This window comes from Podarcis muralis, chromosome 1 (genome assembly GCF_964188315.1).
Source record: "Podarcis muralis chromosome 1, rPodMur119.hap1.1, whole genome shotgun sequence".
In the NCBI taxonomy this organism is placed as follows: Eukaryota; Metazoa; Chordata; class Lepidosauria; order Squamata; family Lacertidae; genus Podarcis; species Podarcis muralis.
In genome coordinates, this window is record NC_135655.1 from 127208190 (window position 1) to 127226205 (window position 18016).

Below are 18016 nucleotides of genomic sequence, written 5' to 3' on the forward strand. Positions count from 1 at the left end.
CTGGACCTAACGGTCATGGGGTCCCTTTACCTCACATACACCTATTTGCATTTGGACTAATGTCTTCTTGCATAGTTCAGGGCTTGTGTGGAAAGATGGCAGAGGGCATACCTATACAATTAGTGTGTGTGTGTGTGTGTGTGTGTGTGTGTGTGTGTGTGTGTGTGTTGTGTGTAAATGGTTATGAGAGCCAGTATGGTGTAGTGGTTAGGAGCGGTAGGCTCGCAATCTGGGGAACCGGGTTCGAGGTGATATTTCTGGGTTAGCGGAGTCTGTAACCTGAAGCGTATGTAACCCGAGGTACCACTGTACAGAGTCCTCTTGTCAGGTGTGCGCACAGGAGCCAGGCCCTGTGACCAACAGGAAGGCCCCAGTCCTGCAAAGTCCTAAATTTGTTCTGAACAGGTGAGGCTGGTTGGTAACTCACAGCCCCTGGTGGCAAGAGCTGAGAAGGGATATAAGGTCAGCATTTCCCTTCAGCTCTTTGCCACAGCAACACACTTCCTGCCTTGGACTTCTTGACTCCTTGCTTCCTGAGCCAGTCTGGTGTAGTGGTTAAGAGCGATAGACTCGTAATCTGGTGAACCGGGTTCGCTTCCCCGCTCCTCCACATGCAGCTGCTGGGTGACCTTGGGCCAGTCACACTTCTTTGAAGTCTCTCAGCCCCACTCACCTCACAGAGTGTTTGTTGTGGGGGAGGAAGGGAAAGGAGAATGTTAGCCGCTTTGAGACTCCTTCGGGTAGTGATAAAGCGGGATATCAAATCCAAACTCTTCTTCTCTTCTAAATGGCACACATTACAGCATGTGGTGTGGACAACCAGAGAATCACAATTCACATGTGGAGTCTAGGAGACAGCCAGTAGTACTCTCAGTAAGTGAGAAAATTGCACCTGTCCCTTCTCCTGTGGGGCGTGGGTGAGATCATAATGATCAATAGTGCAGCTAGGTAATTTTAGCTCCTGGGCTTAATAGTGGAGGGTGGCCTTTAGTGGGCCATGCACATTACTTCCGTTGTGAAGCGTGCAATTAACATTTCTCTTTCCCCCACGCCGCCAGCTGTTCTGTGCTTTACAGCTGCTTCTACGTTCCTGCTACGTTCGAGCAAAATGCAAACAAATAAAAATTGCCAACCCTGAATTTTTTCTCTTTTTTTTAAATGAATATTCTCAGCACGTGCAGTTTCACATATTAAACTCACTTAAATTATAGCACCATGGTGACTGCAGGACTAAAAGGGAATTTGCTTCTGCCGCCTAGATGCTGTGCATTTATTGAGCAATAAGCACCGTTTCGTTGTGGGAAATGACAAGACCTATTTTTAAGTGGAAATAATGCAAGAAGAATCTGTAACCATGGGCATGTCTAGCCAGCTGCCCCCTAACTTTAATTTTTAAAAAATAAAATAAAATGAATAAGAATAAAGGATGCTGCAGTGACCGACATCAGCACTGTTTGCTGCTGCTGCTGCCATCACCTCTCACTCTCTGGGGACCTTCAGGGCCTGAACCTCAGGGTTCAGTCTGAGCCGCACCACCAGTAGTGATGCAAGAAAGCTTTTGCTGAACAGTTGGCATTTAAGAAGAGTTTAAAGGACAAGGCATTGGTTTTGATTGACAAGAAGGCAGAAGAGGTTTTAACCAGTATATCACCAGAGCGATATGGCAGTTAAGAGCGTTCATAGCTTTGGGCGTGTTTTCAACCTCTTTTTTGGCTGTGAAACGCGCAGGTGCGCTTTAGGCAATGTGTCTCAAACTAAACTACCTCATAGGGTTATCGTGAGGCCAAAATTGTTGTTGTGAGATCCTGGGAGGAAGGGTGGGATACAATTGTAACTTGCAGATGGTTGCTACAAGCTGCGACAGCAGGTTTTCCCTTCTATATATGGGGCGTGGGAAAAGGATAGGGTTGCTTCTTTATCAGGTTTTAACCTGCCAGATTGTTTCCTTCTGCATTTCCTGGCCCCACGCCCCTTTCTCAGCCTCAGGGTTAGTAGTTAATGGGCAAATATTTAATGTGAGAAAGGACTGCACCCCAGGCTATAATGTGAGTTGGATTGGTGGAGAATCTGCCAGCAAGCATGTTCAACAGTGGAACAGTCTCCCTTGGGAGGTTGTGAACTCTCCTTCCTTGGAGGCATCTAAGAAGGTTGGATGGCCATCTGCCATGAATGCTTTAGCTGAGATTCCTGCATTGTAGGGGGTTGAGCTAGATGACCCCCCGAGGTCCCTTCCAACTCTACAGTCCTATGATTCCATGAGGACATCTCTGTTGCCTCACTGTGGCTGGCACAGGGAGTAGCACGAAAGTAATCTGCGTCATTGACTATGCAAAAGCCTCTGACTGTGTCGACCACAGCAAACTATGGCATGTTCTTAAAGAAATGGGAGTGCCTGATCACCTCATCTGTCTCCTGAGAAATCTCTATGTGGGACAAGAAGCTACAGTTAGAACTGGATATGGAACAACTGATTGGTTCAAAATTGGGAAAGGAGTACGACAAGGCTGTATATTGTCCCCCTGCTTATTTAACTTATATGCAGAATTCATCATGCGAAAGGCTGGACTGGATGAATCCCAAAACGGAATTAAGATTGCTGGAAGAAATATCAACAACCTCAGGTATGCAGATGACACAACTTTGGTGGCAGAAAGTGAGGAGGAATTAAAGAACCTTTTAATGAGGGTGAAAGAGGAGAGCGCAAAATATGGACTGAAGCTCAACATCAAAAAAACGAAGATCATGGCGACTGGGCCCATCACCTCCTGGCAAATAGAAGGGGAAGAAATGGAGGCAGTGAGAGATTTTACTTTCTTGGGCTCCATGATCACTGCAGATGGTGAACAGCAGTCACAAAATTAAAATACACCTGCTTCTTGGGAGAAAAGCAATGACAAACCTAGACAGCATCTTAAAAAGCAGAGACATCACCTTGCCAACAAAGGTCCGTATAGTTAAAGCTATGGTTTTCCCAGTAGTGATGTATGGAAGTGAGAGCTGGACCATAAAGAAGGCTGATCGCTGAAGAATGGATGCTTTTGAATTATGGTGCTGGAGGAGACTCTTGAGAGTCCCATGGACTGCAAGAAGATCAAACCTCTCCATTCTGAAGGAAATCAGCCCTGAGTGCTCACTGGAAGGACAGATTGTGAAGCTGAGGTTCCAATACTTTGGCCACCTCATGAGAAGAGAAGACTCCCTGAAAAAGACCCTGATGTTGGGAAAGATGGAGGGCACAAGGAGAAGGGGATGACAGAGGATGAGATGGTTGGACAGTGTTCTCAAAGCTACCAGCATGAGTTTGACCAAACTGCAGGAGGCAGTGGAAGACAGGAGTGCCTGGCGTGCTCTGGTCCATGAAGTCACGAAGAGTCGGACACGACTAAACAACAACAATGAAACAAAGGGGTGCAATAGCAAGCAAGCTGCTCTATTATAACAGGCGCCCAAATTGGAGAATGATGGACAATTTGAAAGGGTTGATACAGTAATGGGTAAAACTCTTAAGTGTAAGAACTGGAGCAGCTAACAGATTGGGAAACTGAAAAAGGAGTGGAGGGCCAAGTCCCGCAAAACCCCATCCCACAAAATGGCTTGGAAACAAATCCTGTTGCTCTAAACCAGGGGTCAGCAAACCTTTTCAGCGGGGGGCCGGTCCACTGTCCCTCAGACCTTGTAGGGGGCCGGACTATATATCTGGGGGGGGGGGAGGGAATGAACAAATTCCTATGCCCCACAAATAACTCAGAGATGCATTTTAAATAAAAGGACACATTCTACTCATGTAAAAACACGCTGATTCCCCGACCGTCTGTGGGCCGGATTTAGAAGGCGATTGGGCCAGATCCGGCCCCCAGGCCTTAGTTTGCCTACCCATGCTCTAAACGCTGTTTGCCTGCACCTTTCCTCTGCCTCCGGAGCTGGCCACATAGTAGTAGTAGTAGTAATAATAATAATAATAATAATAATAATAATAATAATAATAATAATTTATATCCCGCCCCCTGCAGCCGAAGCCGGGCTCAGAGTGGCTAACAACAGTAAAATAATACAGCATTCTAAAATCAATTCATTATAAAATCAGTTCAAATCAAATTGATGGCAACCATTGGTCTAGAGTTCTGTGAAGAATTACCAAAGGCCTGGTGGAACAGCTCTGTCTTGCAGGCCCTGCGGAAAGATGTCAAGTCCCGCAGGGCCCTAGTCTCTTGTCACAGAGCGTTCCACCAGATTGGGACCACAGCCGAAAAAGCCCTGGCTCTGGTTGAGGCCAGCCTAACCTCTCTGTGGCCAAGGTCTTTTTGTTTGAAGACTGTAAGGTCCTCTGTGGAACATACCAGGAGAGGCGGTCCCGTAGGTACGAGGGTCCTAGGCTGTGAAGGACTTTAAAGGTTAAAACCAGCACCTTGAACCTGATCCTGTACTCCACCGGGAGCCAGTGCAGCTGGAAAAGCACTGGGTGAATGTGATCCCGCAGCAAGAACCCCGTAAGGAGTCTCGCTCCTGCGAGAGATGCTTCTACTTGAGAACTTTGCCCCGGGATGCGAGCGGAAGTTGTGTGCCAGTGCCGTGGCGGCAGCGGGGGGCCCCATTAGCGAAAGCACGCCTCATGTTAAGAACGGTTTCGGGTTAAAAACAGACCTCCGGAACGAATTAAGTTCGTAACCGGAGGTACCACTATATAGTTACTAATATTTGATGGAAACATTTAAAATTAGAGGCATAATGTATGAGAACTAGAACATAAGAATTGAAATAAGGTAATAAATTGCGGTTTATAATTTTTTTTTTACGGAGAACGCAGGAAAGGGAGACGTGAGGAAGTCCAGATAGTTATGGAAAAAATGTATGAAAGGTTGTGATTTTTTCTTTTTTCTTTGTTATATCTTATGTTCTATATTTTTGTCTATCTATGTTTTCTTTGTTTGTTATTTAGTGGTGATGGTGTTTCATATGTTTGGTGATTTTCTTTTGTTTAAAAATTGCAATAAAATATTTTATTTTTAAAAAAAAAACTAATATCCTTGGCAACTGATTGGGAGGGCATTCCACAAGGAGGACGCCACTACTGAGAAGGCTCTTGACCTGGTTCGCTGTAGCTTTACCTCTTGCTACAGGGAACTGCCAGAAGGCCCTTAGAGCTGGACCTCAGTGTCCTGGCTGAACAATTGGGGTGGAGACGCTCCTTCAGGTATACTGGGCTAAAGCCACTTGGGGCTTTAAAGGTTAGCACCAACACTTTGAATTGTGCTCAGAAACCAGTGCAGATCCTTTAGGACTGGTGCTATATGGCCCTGGAAACTGCACCAAGTCACCAGTCTAGCTGCCGCAATCTGGATTACCGTATTTTTTGCTCTATAAGAAGCACTTTTTCCCTCCTAAAAAGTAAGGGGAAATGTGTGTGCGTCTTATGGAGCGAATGCAGGGTGCGCAGGTATTGCTGAAGCCAGAACAGCAAGAGGGAGAGCTGTGCAGCACCTCTTATGATGACTTAGCCTCCTCCTTCAACATTTGATTCAGAATATTTTTTTTCTTATTTTCCTCCTCTAAAAACTAGGTGCACCTTATGGTCGGGTGCGTCTTATAGACCGAAAAATACGGTAGTTGGTTTTGAATCACCTTCCAAGGTAGCCCCACACAGAGCACATTGCAGGAGTCCAAGCAGGAGATAACCAGAGCACTTCATTCAGTCACTGCAGAGCTGAGCAGACAGTGCTGAACTGGTACATGGGAGCAGTAGTTTGGCCCAGGAGAAGGGCAGCTTTCTATTCCCGTCTGTCTGCTGGCCCTTTTCAGCACAAACGCAGCTTTAAACATCACCTCCAATATCTCCCATTTTGAAAACAGAAGCAGAACTACATACATGGTCAGAATTTTATTTTGTTGGCACCTTTCCCCAGTTGAAACCATGCTCAAGAAGGCTTACAGCGCGAGCAAAAGCTCTTAATTACAAAAAACATCAAAAAGTACACAACCAACTTGAAACAATTTCCACGTAATTCATAACATTTAAATAAAAATACAAAGATATATAAATAATAGCAATAATAGCAACAACTCCCCCCCAATTTTGTGTCCAGTTTGCCCCTAAGAATGTTGGTCCGAATACAGTATAACCTTTAGAAGACACCAGAAGGCAGCAGGGCTGTATAGGGAAGTTTTTTTAATGTTTAATGTTTTATCGTGTTTTTTATATATGTTGGAAGATGCCCAGAGTGGCTGGGGCAACCCAGTCAGATGGGAGGGGTACAATTAATATAATAATAATAATAATAATAATAATAATAATAATAATAATATTGGACAGGAGCCTTTCCCAGTACTGCCAGGAACAGAAAACGAATGGAAAGTGAGAGCTTATGCATGCAAACCACATGCAATGGGTGTTCTCCATGCACAAATTTAATAAAAATAACATAAAAATAAAAAATTATTATTGTTTATCTTCATCATCATCATCATCATCATCATCATCTATTTTCCATGATGGGGCGCTGTATCTTAAAACAAGACCCAGCCATGTCACCTGCCTTCCGACGCCCGCGGCTGAGGGCGTCACACGCCCGCGATGAAAACACGCGTGCGGTTGCGTGGAACGCCTCCGCAAGCTGTCACTCAGCTCCCGTCTCGCCTCTCGCGACGCTGCCCCTTTAAGCCTCACCCCACCCCGCGACGGGCGCGCGCGCGCGCGCACACACACACACAGAGACGGACTCCCCCCCCCCCAAGGCCACGCCCCTCGGCCAATCAGCGCGCTGTAGCGGCAGCAACGGCGCCGACGAGCTTCCAATAGGAGACGCCGGTGCGGCCACTATTGTTGATGAGGCGGCCGGAGCGGTCGCATCGGCCGGAGCGGCGTTCCGCTCGTGTGTGAGGAGAGCTATATTGCTGAGGGGGGCCTGGCTGACCGACCGACCGACTGACTGACTGACTGACTGGCGGCTCCTCTCCCCCCTCCCCTCCCCCCTCCCAACGGCCGTTCTCCTCAGCGCCGTTTACCTCAGAGCCGGCCGAACGATGGCGTCTCACCCGCCGCGCGTGAGGCGAAGCGGCTCGCCGACCCCGGCCACCTCCCTGGCGGCGGCGGGGGGAGCCTCGGCTGTGTCGGCGGCAGCAGGCGGGGCCGCCAGCGCCAACAGCAGCCGCCTGCAGCCCATGCGGGCGACGGTGCCTTTCCAGCTCAAGCAGCACGGCAGCCCCACGAGGGGCGGCGGCGGCGGCATTTCACGCGCGGCGGCGACGACGACATCCCCTCAGCCGCCGCCGCCTCCTTCTTCTTCTTCTTCTTCGCCGCCGCCTCCTTCCTCCCGCACCGCCAGCCCGACGCGCCCGGCGCCCGGTAACGGCAGCGGCGCGCGCAGCGGCGGCGGCGGCAGCCCTGCCGTAGCCACGCAGACCCCTGCCGCCGCCGCCGCCGCCCTCCCTCCTCCTCCTCCTCCGCCGCCGCCTTCCACGCGCGGCAGCCCCACGCGCGGGGCCGGGCCTCGCGGGAGCCCCCCTCGGCTGCACCAGCTGCCGCCGCCGCCGCCCCCCGCGCCGCCATTGCCGGGCTCCAGCCCTTCGCCTTGCTCCTCCCCGGTTTCGCCGCCTGTGCCCGAGAGCAGCGCCTGCTCCGCCGCCGCCGTGGTTTCTTCCTCGTCCTCCGGGGGAAGGATCCGGCACCGGCAGAGGAGGCGGTCGCCCGAGCAAAGCAGGGCCTCTCCGGAGAGGAAGAGCCCGAGTTCGCCTGTTTGCAAAGGTGAGGGGTGGGGGTTTTTTTTTTGGGGGGGGAGGGGCCCTTAGGGTGGAGGAAACCGGAGCCCCCCCCCCCAGCTGCTGCTAACCGGCCCTAACCATACCGGTTGCCTGCTTTTCGTGGCGAGCAGATGGCGAGGGCTTTCCTGCAGAGCTGGACCACGAGGCCGCCAGGGCATCTCTGCACTTCCCTTGTGGACCCCTTGGCTCTGGACCCCCTTGTTGTGTGTGTGGGGGGGGGGTGTTGTCATTTCTCACCTGTTATTTGCAGATCCTGTGACTTGGCTGTGGTGCACTGAATAACTTCCTCACCCCCCATAATTTTTGGAGGCTGACTCGCCTCCCTTCCTAGGGAGCTGTGTTTCGATGGCACAGTGTACAGGGACCTGTGGAAAGGAAAGCACTGCCAAGCATGGTGTGGTGCCTGAAAAGAGATCCGGGCAGCGAAAGGATGTGTCTAGACATGTTTCGCTTTAATAGGAGCACGGCAAGCTGCATGGTGTGGAGCCCATCTAGTTCCATTCTGTCTACCCTGACTGATAGTGGCTCCCGAGGGCAGTGGCGTAGCGTGGGTTGTCAGCACCCGGGGCAAGGCAAGTAATTTGCGCCCCCTAACCCGTGGATTTGCGCCCCCTAACCCGTGGATTTGCGCCCCCTAACCTGTGGATTTGCCCTAACCCCAGATGTTGCACCCGGTGCGGCCGGCCCCCCTGCACCCCCCACGCTACGCCACTGCCCGAGGGTTTCAGGCAGGGAGTCTGTCCCAGCCCTCTTTGAAGATGCTGGGATTGAAACTGGGACCTTCTGCATGCAAGGCAGATGCTCTTGTTTCGGCCTGGTTTTACAGTGCAGCTTTACATTGATTTGTGGTGGTAAAACATTACAAAATAGAATATAAGTTGATGGTAATTGAGGGTTGAAGGGGAGCTAGTTTGTTATTAAATAATATTTTCTGATCTTTGAAAGCAATTGTTCAGCTGAGTGGGGAGGACTTAACGTTTTTTGCAGCAGACAGTTTGGGTAGTTACATGTGTCGTCCTTTACACTGGTAAGTTTCAACTAATGTGTCTTCTTGTGCAGATTAGGTTTTGGAATACCTGAGCTCTAGTATTCACAAGTTTCTCTAAAATGAGTAGGTGAGATACTTGTATAGGATCCGTAGAATTGACACCAGGGTGAAAGTATTTGCTTTAGTGACCCTCCCTCTGTTGAGAAAACAGTGGCCTTGAGCCTCTCTGTTCACAGTTCCATGACTGAGTACATACCATACATTTAAAGCACATGACTGATTCCTCAAAGAATCCTGGAAACTAATAGTACTGTGAATTGCTCTGTGTGTGGGGGGGGGGTAAACTACAGTTCCCAGGATTCTTTGGGGGAAGTCATGCCTTTAAATATATGGTGTATACACAGTCTATATCTTTTTAGGTTCATGCTGTAGTCTATACACTACAGGACAGGTGCAGGGGTTTAATACCAACCTTAGGGAAGGGAAAAGACCACAGAAATTTGACTATCTTGGTAGCATTCTCCATGCAGTCAAGATAAGAAGTAGGAGCAGAACAGTGGACTACTTTCTCCAATAAAGATACAAAATGTTAAAGTCAGTGACAATCATAGTGCCCTGGAATACTCAGCACCTCCCTAGGTAGGTCTGTTGTATACAGTAGAATTGCATCTTATGCCAGCGGTTTTCAACTGGTGTTGGGGCGCCGTGAATGATGGTCAGGTGCAGCACCATTTATTTATTGCTTCCCTACAATTGATTGTTTTTTTTAAGGCTGCAATCCAGTGTACAGTAAGAGTGAGCCCAATGCAACTTAAACATGTCTGAGTAAAAGGTACAGTGGTACCTCGGGATGCGAATGGGATCCGTTCCGGAGCCCCGTTCTCATCCCAAACGGAACGCAAGACGCAATGGGTCACTTTTCGCCGCTTCCGCGCATGCACGTGACGTCATTTTGAGCGTCTGCGCATGCGCGAGCGGTGTTGCCATGGATCGCAACTCGAACGCGCTCAATCCGAAGCACATTCAACTCGAGGTATGCCTGTATAGGGTCCTACTGGAAACTTTCCACAGGGGAGCCGCAAAAAGAAGGGAGCTGTGGACTCAAAAAGGTTGAAAGCCTCTGTTGTACGCACATGTAATTCATTCATTTTGAACCATACATGATTAAAGTCAGGCTAGTTGAAATTGCACAAGTTAAATGAAAGCAAGGCAAAGAGCTTAAAAGCACTTTTTGCACTGGGTCAGCTTGGGCTGCCTGGTGCTTTTAAGCACTCTGCCTTCCTTGGGCAGCGGCAGCAAAGCCTCCTCAGTTCATTGGTCCAGAAGGCTAGGGATGCTTACAAGTGGGCAGCTTGAGTATACATGTTTTTGCATATATGTAGAACCCTTGGACGAAGGGACGCGGGTGGCGCTGTGGGTTAAAGCCTCAGCGCCTAGGACTTGCCGATCGAAAGGTCGGCGGTTCGAATCCCCGCGGCGGGGTGCGCTCCCGTCGTTCGGTCCCAGCGCCTGCCAACCTAGCAGTTCGAAAGCACCTTTGGGTGCAAGTAGATAAATAGGGACCGCTTACCAGCGGGAAGGTAAACGGCGTTCCGTGTGCTGCGCTGGCTCGCCAGATGCAGCTTGTCACGCTGGCCACGTGACCCGGAAGTGTCTGCGGACAGCGCTGGCTCCCGGCCTATAGAGTGAGATGAGCGCACAACCCTAGAGTCTGGCAAGACTGGCCCGTATGGGCAGGGGTACCTTTACCTTTTACCTTAGAACCCTTGGACAGGGACACGGGTAGCGCTGTGGGTTAAACCACAGAGCCTAGGACTTGCAGATCAGAAGGTCGGTGGTTCGAATCCCCGCGACGGGGTGAGCTCCTGTTGCTTGGTTCCAGCTTCTGCCAACCTAGCAATTCAAAAGCATGTCAAAGTGCAAGTAGATAAATACCTTCCGGCGGGAAGGTAAACAGCATTTTCGTGCGCTGCTCTGGTTCACCAGAAGCAGCTTAGTCATGCTGGCCACATGACCCGGAAGCTGTCTGCGGACAAACGCCGGCTCCCTCAGCCAGTAAAGTGAGATGAGCGCCGCAACCCCAGAGTCGGCCACAACTGGACCTAATGGTCAGGGGTCCCTTTACCTTTACCTAGAACCCTTGGAATCGAACCCACACATATGTTGTGATTGTGTTGTATTTGAAACTGTTTACTAGACAGTTGTGAATGCAAAGAATAGGTAACATTTTTTATAGACAGGCAGCAACCATTCTAGGCAAGTCCCATTGACATGTGGAACCTTTTGGACCCGGAAGAGGGTGGGGCACACATGCTCTGCTGTCGTGCATGGGGGCTGGGAACAGAACCCCTGCACAAAATTGTCGCCGCCTGTAGTGAGATTGAGAGGTTATTTGGAAATTTGTACACTACTATTGTTTGAACAAGCATATAAATAGCCACTTGCCTGGTTATCTTTGGGATGTTACCAGTGCTATTTTGCAACCACACAGGGAAGCTTCTATAAAATGGAGAATTCTCCTTTCTTGCACACATGCACACCCCCATTTCCTTCACTATGCCATGAAATACCAAACAGATGTGTGGGCAGATAGATTAGCAAAACTGATTGCGAAAGTAGTTAGATTGTACTAAAGAAGCATATCCTAACAACTAAGGTACTTCCTTTATTGTTATTTTAAAGAATACTAACTTTTAAGGACAGAAGAATTTAGGATTAGCCAGCATACATATTTTCTGCAGGCTTATTTGATGGCAAGCCTCATTGAACTTGGTGTGACTTCCCAGTAAGAATGCGTAGTAGAATCAAGCAGGTATGAACAATAGGTTTCTTTTCCTTACATCTTGGGAAAACTAGAAATGTGATCTAGAAAGGATCTGTCTTGAAACTACTTGCATGGATTATACGTTTCATCTTTGACCAGAGTCTCTATCTAGTCAAAGCTGAGCCTTTTATTGGTTGTTTCAAGTATCTTTAATGAACGATAAGACCCACTCTCAACTGTAACATTGTTTAGGATTGCAGCCTTAGTCTTCAAGACAGTATTGACTTGTCATTATCAATTGCTATGGACTTTGGAAAGTGTGACTGCTTTTTAAGCTTTCTTTCAGCCTTGAAGAGAGCTATGAAAGAGTAATTATTCTTGAGGCCATTGTTCAGAAAACTTTTATGTCCTGAAGGCTCTTATTCATTGATATGTATAATTGATAATAGCACTGAGTCAGAATTTGTTACGGGAATGACTAATATGATGTTGCCCCACCTACCTTTTTACTAAATTTTCAAACACTTAAGAAATTTACAGTTAATAGCTTTGTGACATGCTGATTTTCCATGTGGCTATTGGAATGCCTTTAGTTGACAGGAAATAGTAGGAAGGTGAAAATAGAAGTTTGAAGCTTTATAACATATCTAGCAATTTTGTTTCCTACATATACTTAAATCATTAAATTGAATGCAAATAGGTAAATAACATAAATCTCCATTGATTTGGAAAGATGGATGCTACTTAAATTTAGTATTTGCAGTAAAGTGAATACACTTAAGATTAATGAATGCTGCAAATAATAATATATGTGTTGTGTGGTATTTATCTACACATCCCCCAAGCATACTTTCAAAAGATTAATGCATTATTTCAGGGCTTTTATTTGGGGTAATGCTTCACTTTGTATATCATTTAAAAGAATGTGTTTGCCTATATTAGAAGGCGGACTAAATTTTTCTGATATTAGTTTATACCACAAGGCAAAAATGTTAACACATATACATGAGTGCCAAGTTTATTTTTAATGAATACTCCAGCAGGTAGGATTTGAGCACAAGAGCACTCTCCCCTCCTGTATTTTCCAGAGACTGATATTCAGAAGAATTACTGCCTCCAATTGTGGGAAGGGCAACAGCCATCATGGCTAGTGGCCACTGATAGCCCTAATTTCCAAAATTTTGTTTAATTCTCTTTGAGAGCCATGAGCATCACTGCTTGCTGTAGGAGCAAGTTCCATAGTTTAACTATGTGCTGTGGGAAGAAGCACTTCCTTATGTGTCCTGAATCTTCCAGCTTTCAGATTCATTTGATATCTACAAGTTTTTAGTTTTATTAGACAGAGAGAAAAACTTCTTTTATCCACTTTCTCCATGCAATGCATAATTTTATAGATTTCTATCACATCACCTGTTGCTTACCTTTTCTTTAAATAGAAAGTCCTGCAACCTTTCTTCATGGGGGGGGGGGTGTCACTCCATCCCCTTGATCATTTTTATTGCCCTTTTCTGAACTTTTCCCAGCTCTCCAGTATCCTTTTTCAGTTGAAGTGACAAGAACTGCACACAGTATTCCAAATGCGATCACACCATAGATTTGTTTAACGCCATCATGATATTGGCACTTTTATTTTCAGTTCCTTTCTTCATGATGCTAAGCATAGAACTTGCCTTTTTCATAGCTGCCTCACACTAGATCAACATCTTCACTAATCTATCTATTGTGACCAAACGTTCTGTCCCCATGAGCATGTAAATGTGAAAGATTTTTGCCCCAATGTGCATCACTTTATGTTTGCTTACATTTAATTGCATTAGCCATTTTATCACCCATTCACTCAGTTTGGAAAGGTTCTTTTGGTCCTTCTGTGATCAAGTTTTAATTTGTACACAAGGAGATTGCCTGGAAGGAATAGAAACCAGATAAACCAGATTATACAAGGCACTGGGGGAGAAATGGATAGGTTGTATGCATCAGAGTCCCATACATAGGCCAGAAAGCTTACAACATAGGTTGAAAGCTTGCAGCAGTATGCAGATTGTATTGTTGAGGCTACATCTATTCCATTTTCAGGATATAAATTTTCTCCACAGGTCAGATGACTGCAGTTTCTTCCATTCCCTGTGTGAATGGAAGGGAGGTTCCCAATTTCCATACATAACAACCCCTACGACTACAAGGGGCTTTTCAGCTGGATCTAAACATAAAGTAGAACATTCATAGTATTTGGCCTATACTTGATAGTAAATGTAAATGCAAGGCCTCTTTTAGTGGGAATATCTGCAAACTGAATCTTACATTTGACACCCTGGTATGAATCCTACCTAATCCAGGTTGATTATACCAATGGTTGTAGTATTCAGCATACAGTAGTACCTCGGGTTAAGTACTTAATTCGTTCCGGAGGGCCGTTCTTAACCTGAAACTGTTCATAACCTGAAGCACCACTTTAGCTAATGGGGCCTCCTGCTGCCGCCACACCGCCAGAGCACAATTTCTGTTCTTATCCTGAAGCAAAGTTCTTAACCCGAGGTAATATTTCTGGGTTAGCAGAGTCTGTAACCTGAAGCGTATGTAACCCGAGGTACCACTGTAGAGGCAAGAATAGCAGTGAACAGTTTTTGATCCTGATCAAGTAAATCTATGATTCTATAGAATCACTATGTTCCTAGAATTCTTCCATATGTCTGAAATAGGGCCTGCTTCCTCAGTGTCATTAAAGTCATCTCTAAATATGGCACTAGGATCTCTCTGAACTGTTGCATTTTACTAATAGCACTATTCCTACTTTCGGGGTCTATCTGTTTTACAGTGAATCTCTTGACTTTCTCCCCGCTGCCATTGAGCCTTGGAGCTTTTTTATATATATACTGGATGAGCAATCCCTAGATTTTCCAGAGGCTACATTCTGCCTCTTAGATGCTCTCAATGCATAAAACGCTTTGCACATATTATCCTCAGTCGTATTTCTGGATTGATCAGTGGCTGCTGGTTGAACCAAAGAATCATCCCAGTGAATAAGATCCCGGGGCCTAAATTCTAAACAATTTTTTGAATATGTATGCTTTAAAATGATGTTTAAAAATAAGTGCATGGAATCACCCCAACTTCATGGAGGAACCCCTCTTCCTTTAATATAGGGGAAAGTAGCTTGGGCTGACTAAAGGTTAACAAAAACCTAGTTCAAAGTCAGTGGGAGTTTTACAGCTGAAATTAAATTAACGGGTCCAACTGGCTTGTGCAATGGTAAACTTAAACGTTTTGCAAAAAATATTGAACCCCAAAATGGAATTGTCCCATTTAGTGGTGGAACACATTGCCACTTGGTTTGTCTGGAAAACAAAGTTACAAGACTTAAACTAGTTTTACCTATTTATAAAATAGTTATGGATGCAATTGCTCTTATCCTTTCTGACTTGAACGCCAATTTCTGCATTGTCCTGTTTTGATGAATAACTTTGAGTTTGTGACACCTGAGGAAGTGGAAAAGATCCTTACAAGTGAAGGAGAAATCTCCATAGGTTTGAAGGAGCAGTGATGAGACCACTGGTTCAGAAACCCTCATTTGATTTCACATTTTAACAATTTTAGACAAAGGCTGCAGCTTGTGTACAACACTTGAGTGAGTGGATGCCCCTTCCTCTCTTCCCCGCTTGGACAGGGAAGCCCATTCTGTTTCACTGCCTGAGGTTAAACAGGAATGTGCCACTCCCCACTCACACCCCAACCCTCCTCTTCCGCTGTTGCCAGAATGCCCCCCCCCCCCACCTTGCTGCTTGTCATCTCCAGCAGCTTTTGAAATCATCAACCAGGCTTCCACATTTTCACTCACACTGTAGCATACAAAGTAAGTTAGTTCTTGGTATGAGCTTTCGTGTGCATGCACACGAAAGCTCATACCAAGAACTAACTTAGTTGGTCTTTAAGGTGCTACTGGAAGGAATTTTTTGACTATGGCAGACCAACACGGCTACCTATCTGTAACTGGAACTGTAGCATACAGTTGAATAATTTGTGGGAATTTTAAGCATAAATTGTACATTTTGGCTAGCTGCTCCTAGTCAATACTTTATAAGCATACAACAGAAGTACACTAGAGGAATGGTTAGCATCATTTTTAAAATAAGATTGCATTCAAACTATGCAGAAGCTACCATACCATTGGTGTCAGAACTTCCCATATTAAACAGTCGGACATGTTTTTGGCTAGTTGAAGCCCATTCTGAATTACTTCCTCCTATGTGGTGGTGATATGATACGCACTGGGGAAGCTAGCATCTGTTACCAGCTTAGAGTTAGCAGAACTCTAATTGTGTAGCAGTTGAGTTACTGTTCTGCTGCTTTCCAGATGGCAAGCAAGAAGCTTAGCAAAAAGCCCTATCCCTGTTTGTGTACTCTGGCAGAAACATAGATAATGCCAACAAATATATATTGCAGTTACATGGTGATTTACCTATTTACACCTTTTTGGCCAAATTACATTGTGAAAATTAAGGTGCGCATCAGATTCGATAGCACTTTTACCTTTGCTAATAAATAGATTTTTTGGTTTCAAGGTTCTGAAAATTGAGGTGCTCATCAGATTCAATGGTACATTAGACTCTAATAAATACGGTACTTAATATTTTTTTATCATGTTTTATAGATTGTAGGTTTTTAACTGGGATAGAGATACTTCCCATCTTGAAACCTTGTTTTAACTGTATTTGTACTATTTTATGTGAATGCATTGGGCAGCAGACTGATGGAGCACAAACCTTTAATTGCCATGATATTTGCTGTAAATACAGTAGCAAATATCAATGTATTTTTCTGCTAATGCTGATAACGTGTAATTGACATAATTGATGTATCTGCACATATATTTTCAGAATATATGAGCACAGCAACCTAGTAATCGTTTGGATTCGTTGTTTTCCAGCCATGAAGTTGTGGAAGGATCTGTTCATTCTCTCATCTTACATACTTTATGTTTGGCCTAACTTCTGGGTTCAATACCGTCTCACTTTCCTAACCTAAACTAATTGATGACAACTTGCTGGCTATATAAATCATTGTGGAAATGAATCTCTAACTGTTAACAATGATAAGTTAAAGTTTATGGTATTTTCAAAAAGGAAGGCCAAATATTATTGGACTGTGGATGGGCAGAGGATAGGACAAGTCGATTCTTAGACGTATCTCAGGATCTGGCTTCATGCCTGTTATCTGTAATGTACAGGGTAAATTAGCAAAGATCAAAGCAGAGTCTGCATTAAAAACATTCTTCAATTTTCTACACAAATAGAAGTAAATTTGTTCCAGCTGCTATATGAGTGCGCACTGTAAAAATTGTGACCCAGATTTTGTTTGGAGCCTCAGTATTGTTTCCAGAACTTGAATTTTCTCTTGGAAATTTGAAGAATATTAAGGTTCCATCAGGGGCAGAGGGTGGTATGAGATGTTTTCTCTCTCTCTTATTTGATGTCATTGTAATTAGTATGAGCCAAATCTGACAAAAGAAAGAATGAAAATATAGATGTGCAAAAGCTGGTTGCATTGGCTAATGGACCATGTACTCCACAGTTGTTGAGTCTTAGATGATCTTGTTCTAATAATTGAATGGCATATTTTAAATTTTCTGACAATGACCAAGTGCAGAAGAGATATTTTATTGGCCCATTTTCAAGGCTTTAGATAGCAGATTTCCTAGAGTTCCCTTAAAGATAGATCCTGCCTGTATAACCACTCAGAGGTTGAAAGAGTGTCTAGTCATGTTTTGCTGTTGTTTTTATCAGATAACGCATAATTATGAGGTGATTTCCTGGTCAATTGTTCTGACTATATTCCATGATTACCAAGCAAGTGGCAAAAATATCTGAATGTTGTCATATCATGCCTCTTAGTTCTGCTATGATCGTTCATTCTTCGCTTGTCATTTTTTAAAACAATTGGCTTCATTGAGGCTGTGTTTTTGTATTTTTAGATTCTGTCTTACTGGTTGGTGGATCATAATAAGCATCTGATTGACTAAATATAAGACCAATAACGAGCATCCTATAACAAGAAAACTTCATGCAGAGGGAACACTGAATAGTTTTGGAACCATTGATTATAGTATAATTAAGTCTAATAAAATTAAGACATTTCTGAAATACCTCTATTGTTCATCAGCCCAGCTGTTGTAACTGCTATCTTGAAGCAAGTGCATCTCTTGTTATGTAGGTCACATCATGTGACGCTAGCAGCTGAGCAGTTGTGGGAAAAGAAGGGGGGCTGAGTGACAATGAAAATACTACACAATTTGCTGAAGTGCAGACAGTATTTTAATGAAATATTCTGAAATAGCCTAGGGAGCTAGATGAGAAAAATACATTGGATGGATTCAGGAAAAAATAATATAGTGAGAATATATATTTAAATTTTACTCTCCTGTTAATGGGGATGAACTGTATATGCAAACCTTGTTCAGTTAACCATAGAATATGTTTTTATTGGGCTGATGCTGAAATATATACACGCATTTATCT

General features: G+C 45.1%; 1 protein-coding gene across 1 annotated transcript in view; it reads left to right on the forward strand.

Moving 5' to 3' along the window:
* Positions 1-6806: 6806 nt before the first annotated feature.
* Positions 6807-18016, forward strand: part of FAM117B (family with sequence similarity 117 member B) — a 29141-nt gene continuing 17931 nt past the window's right edge. The window contains exon 1 of the mRNA XM_028701688.2: positions 6807-7738. Coding sequence (XP_028557521.2) covers positions 7018-7738 — 721 coding nt within the window. The 5' untranslated portion in view covers positions 6807-7017. The remainder of the gene's footprint in view (positions 7739-18016) is intronic.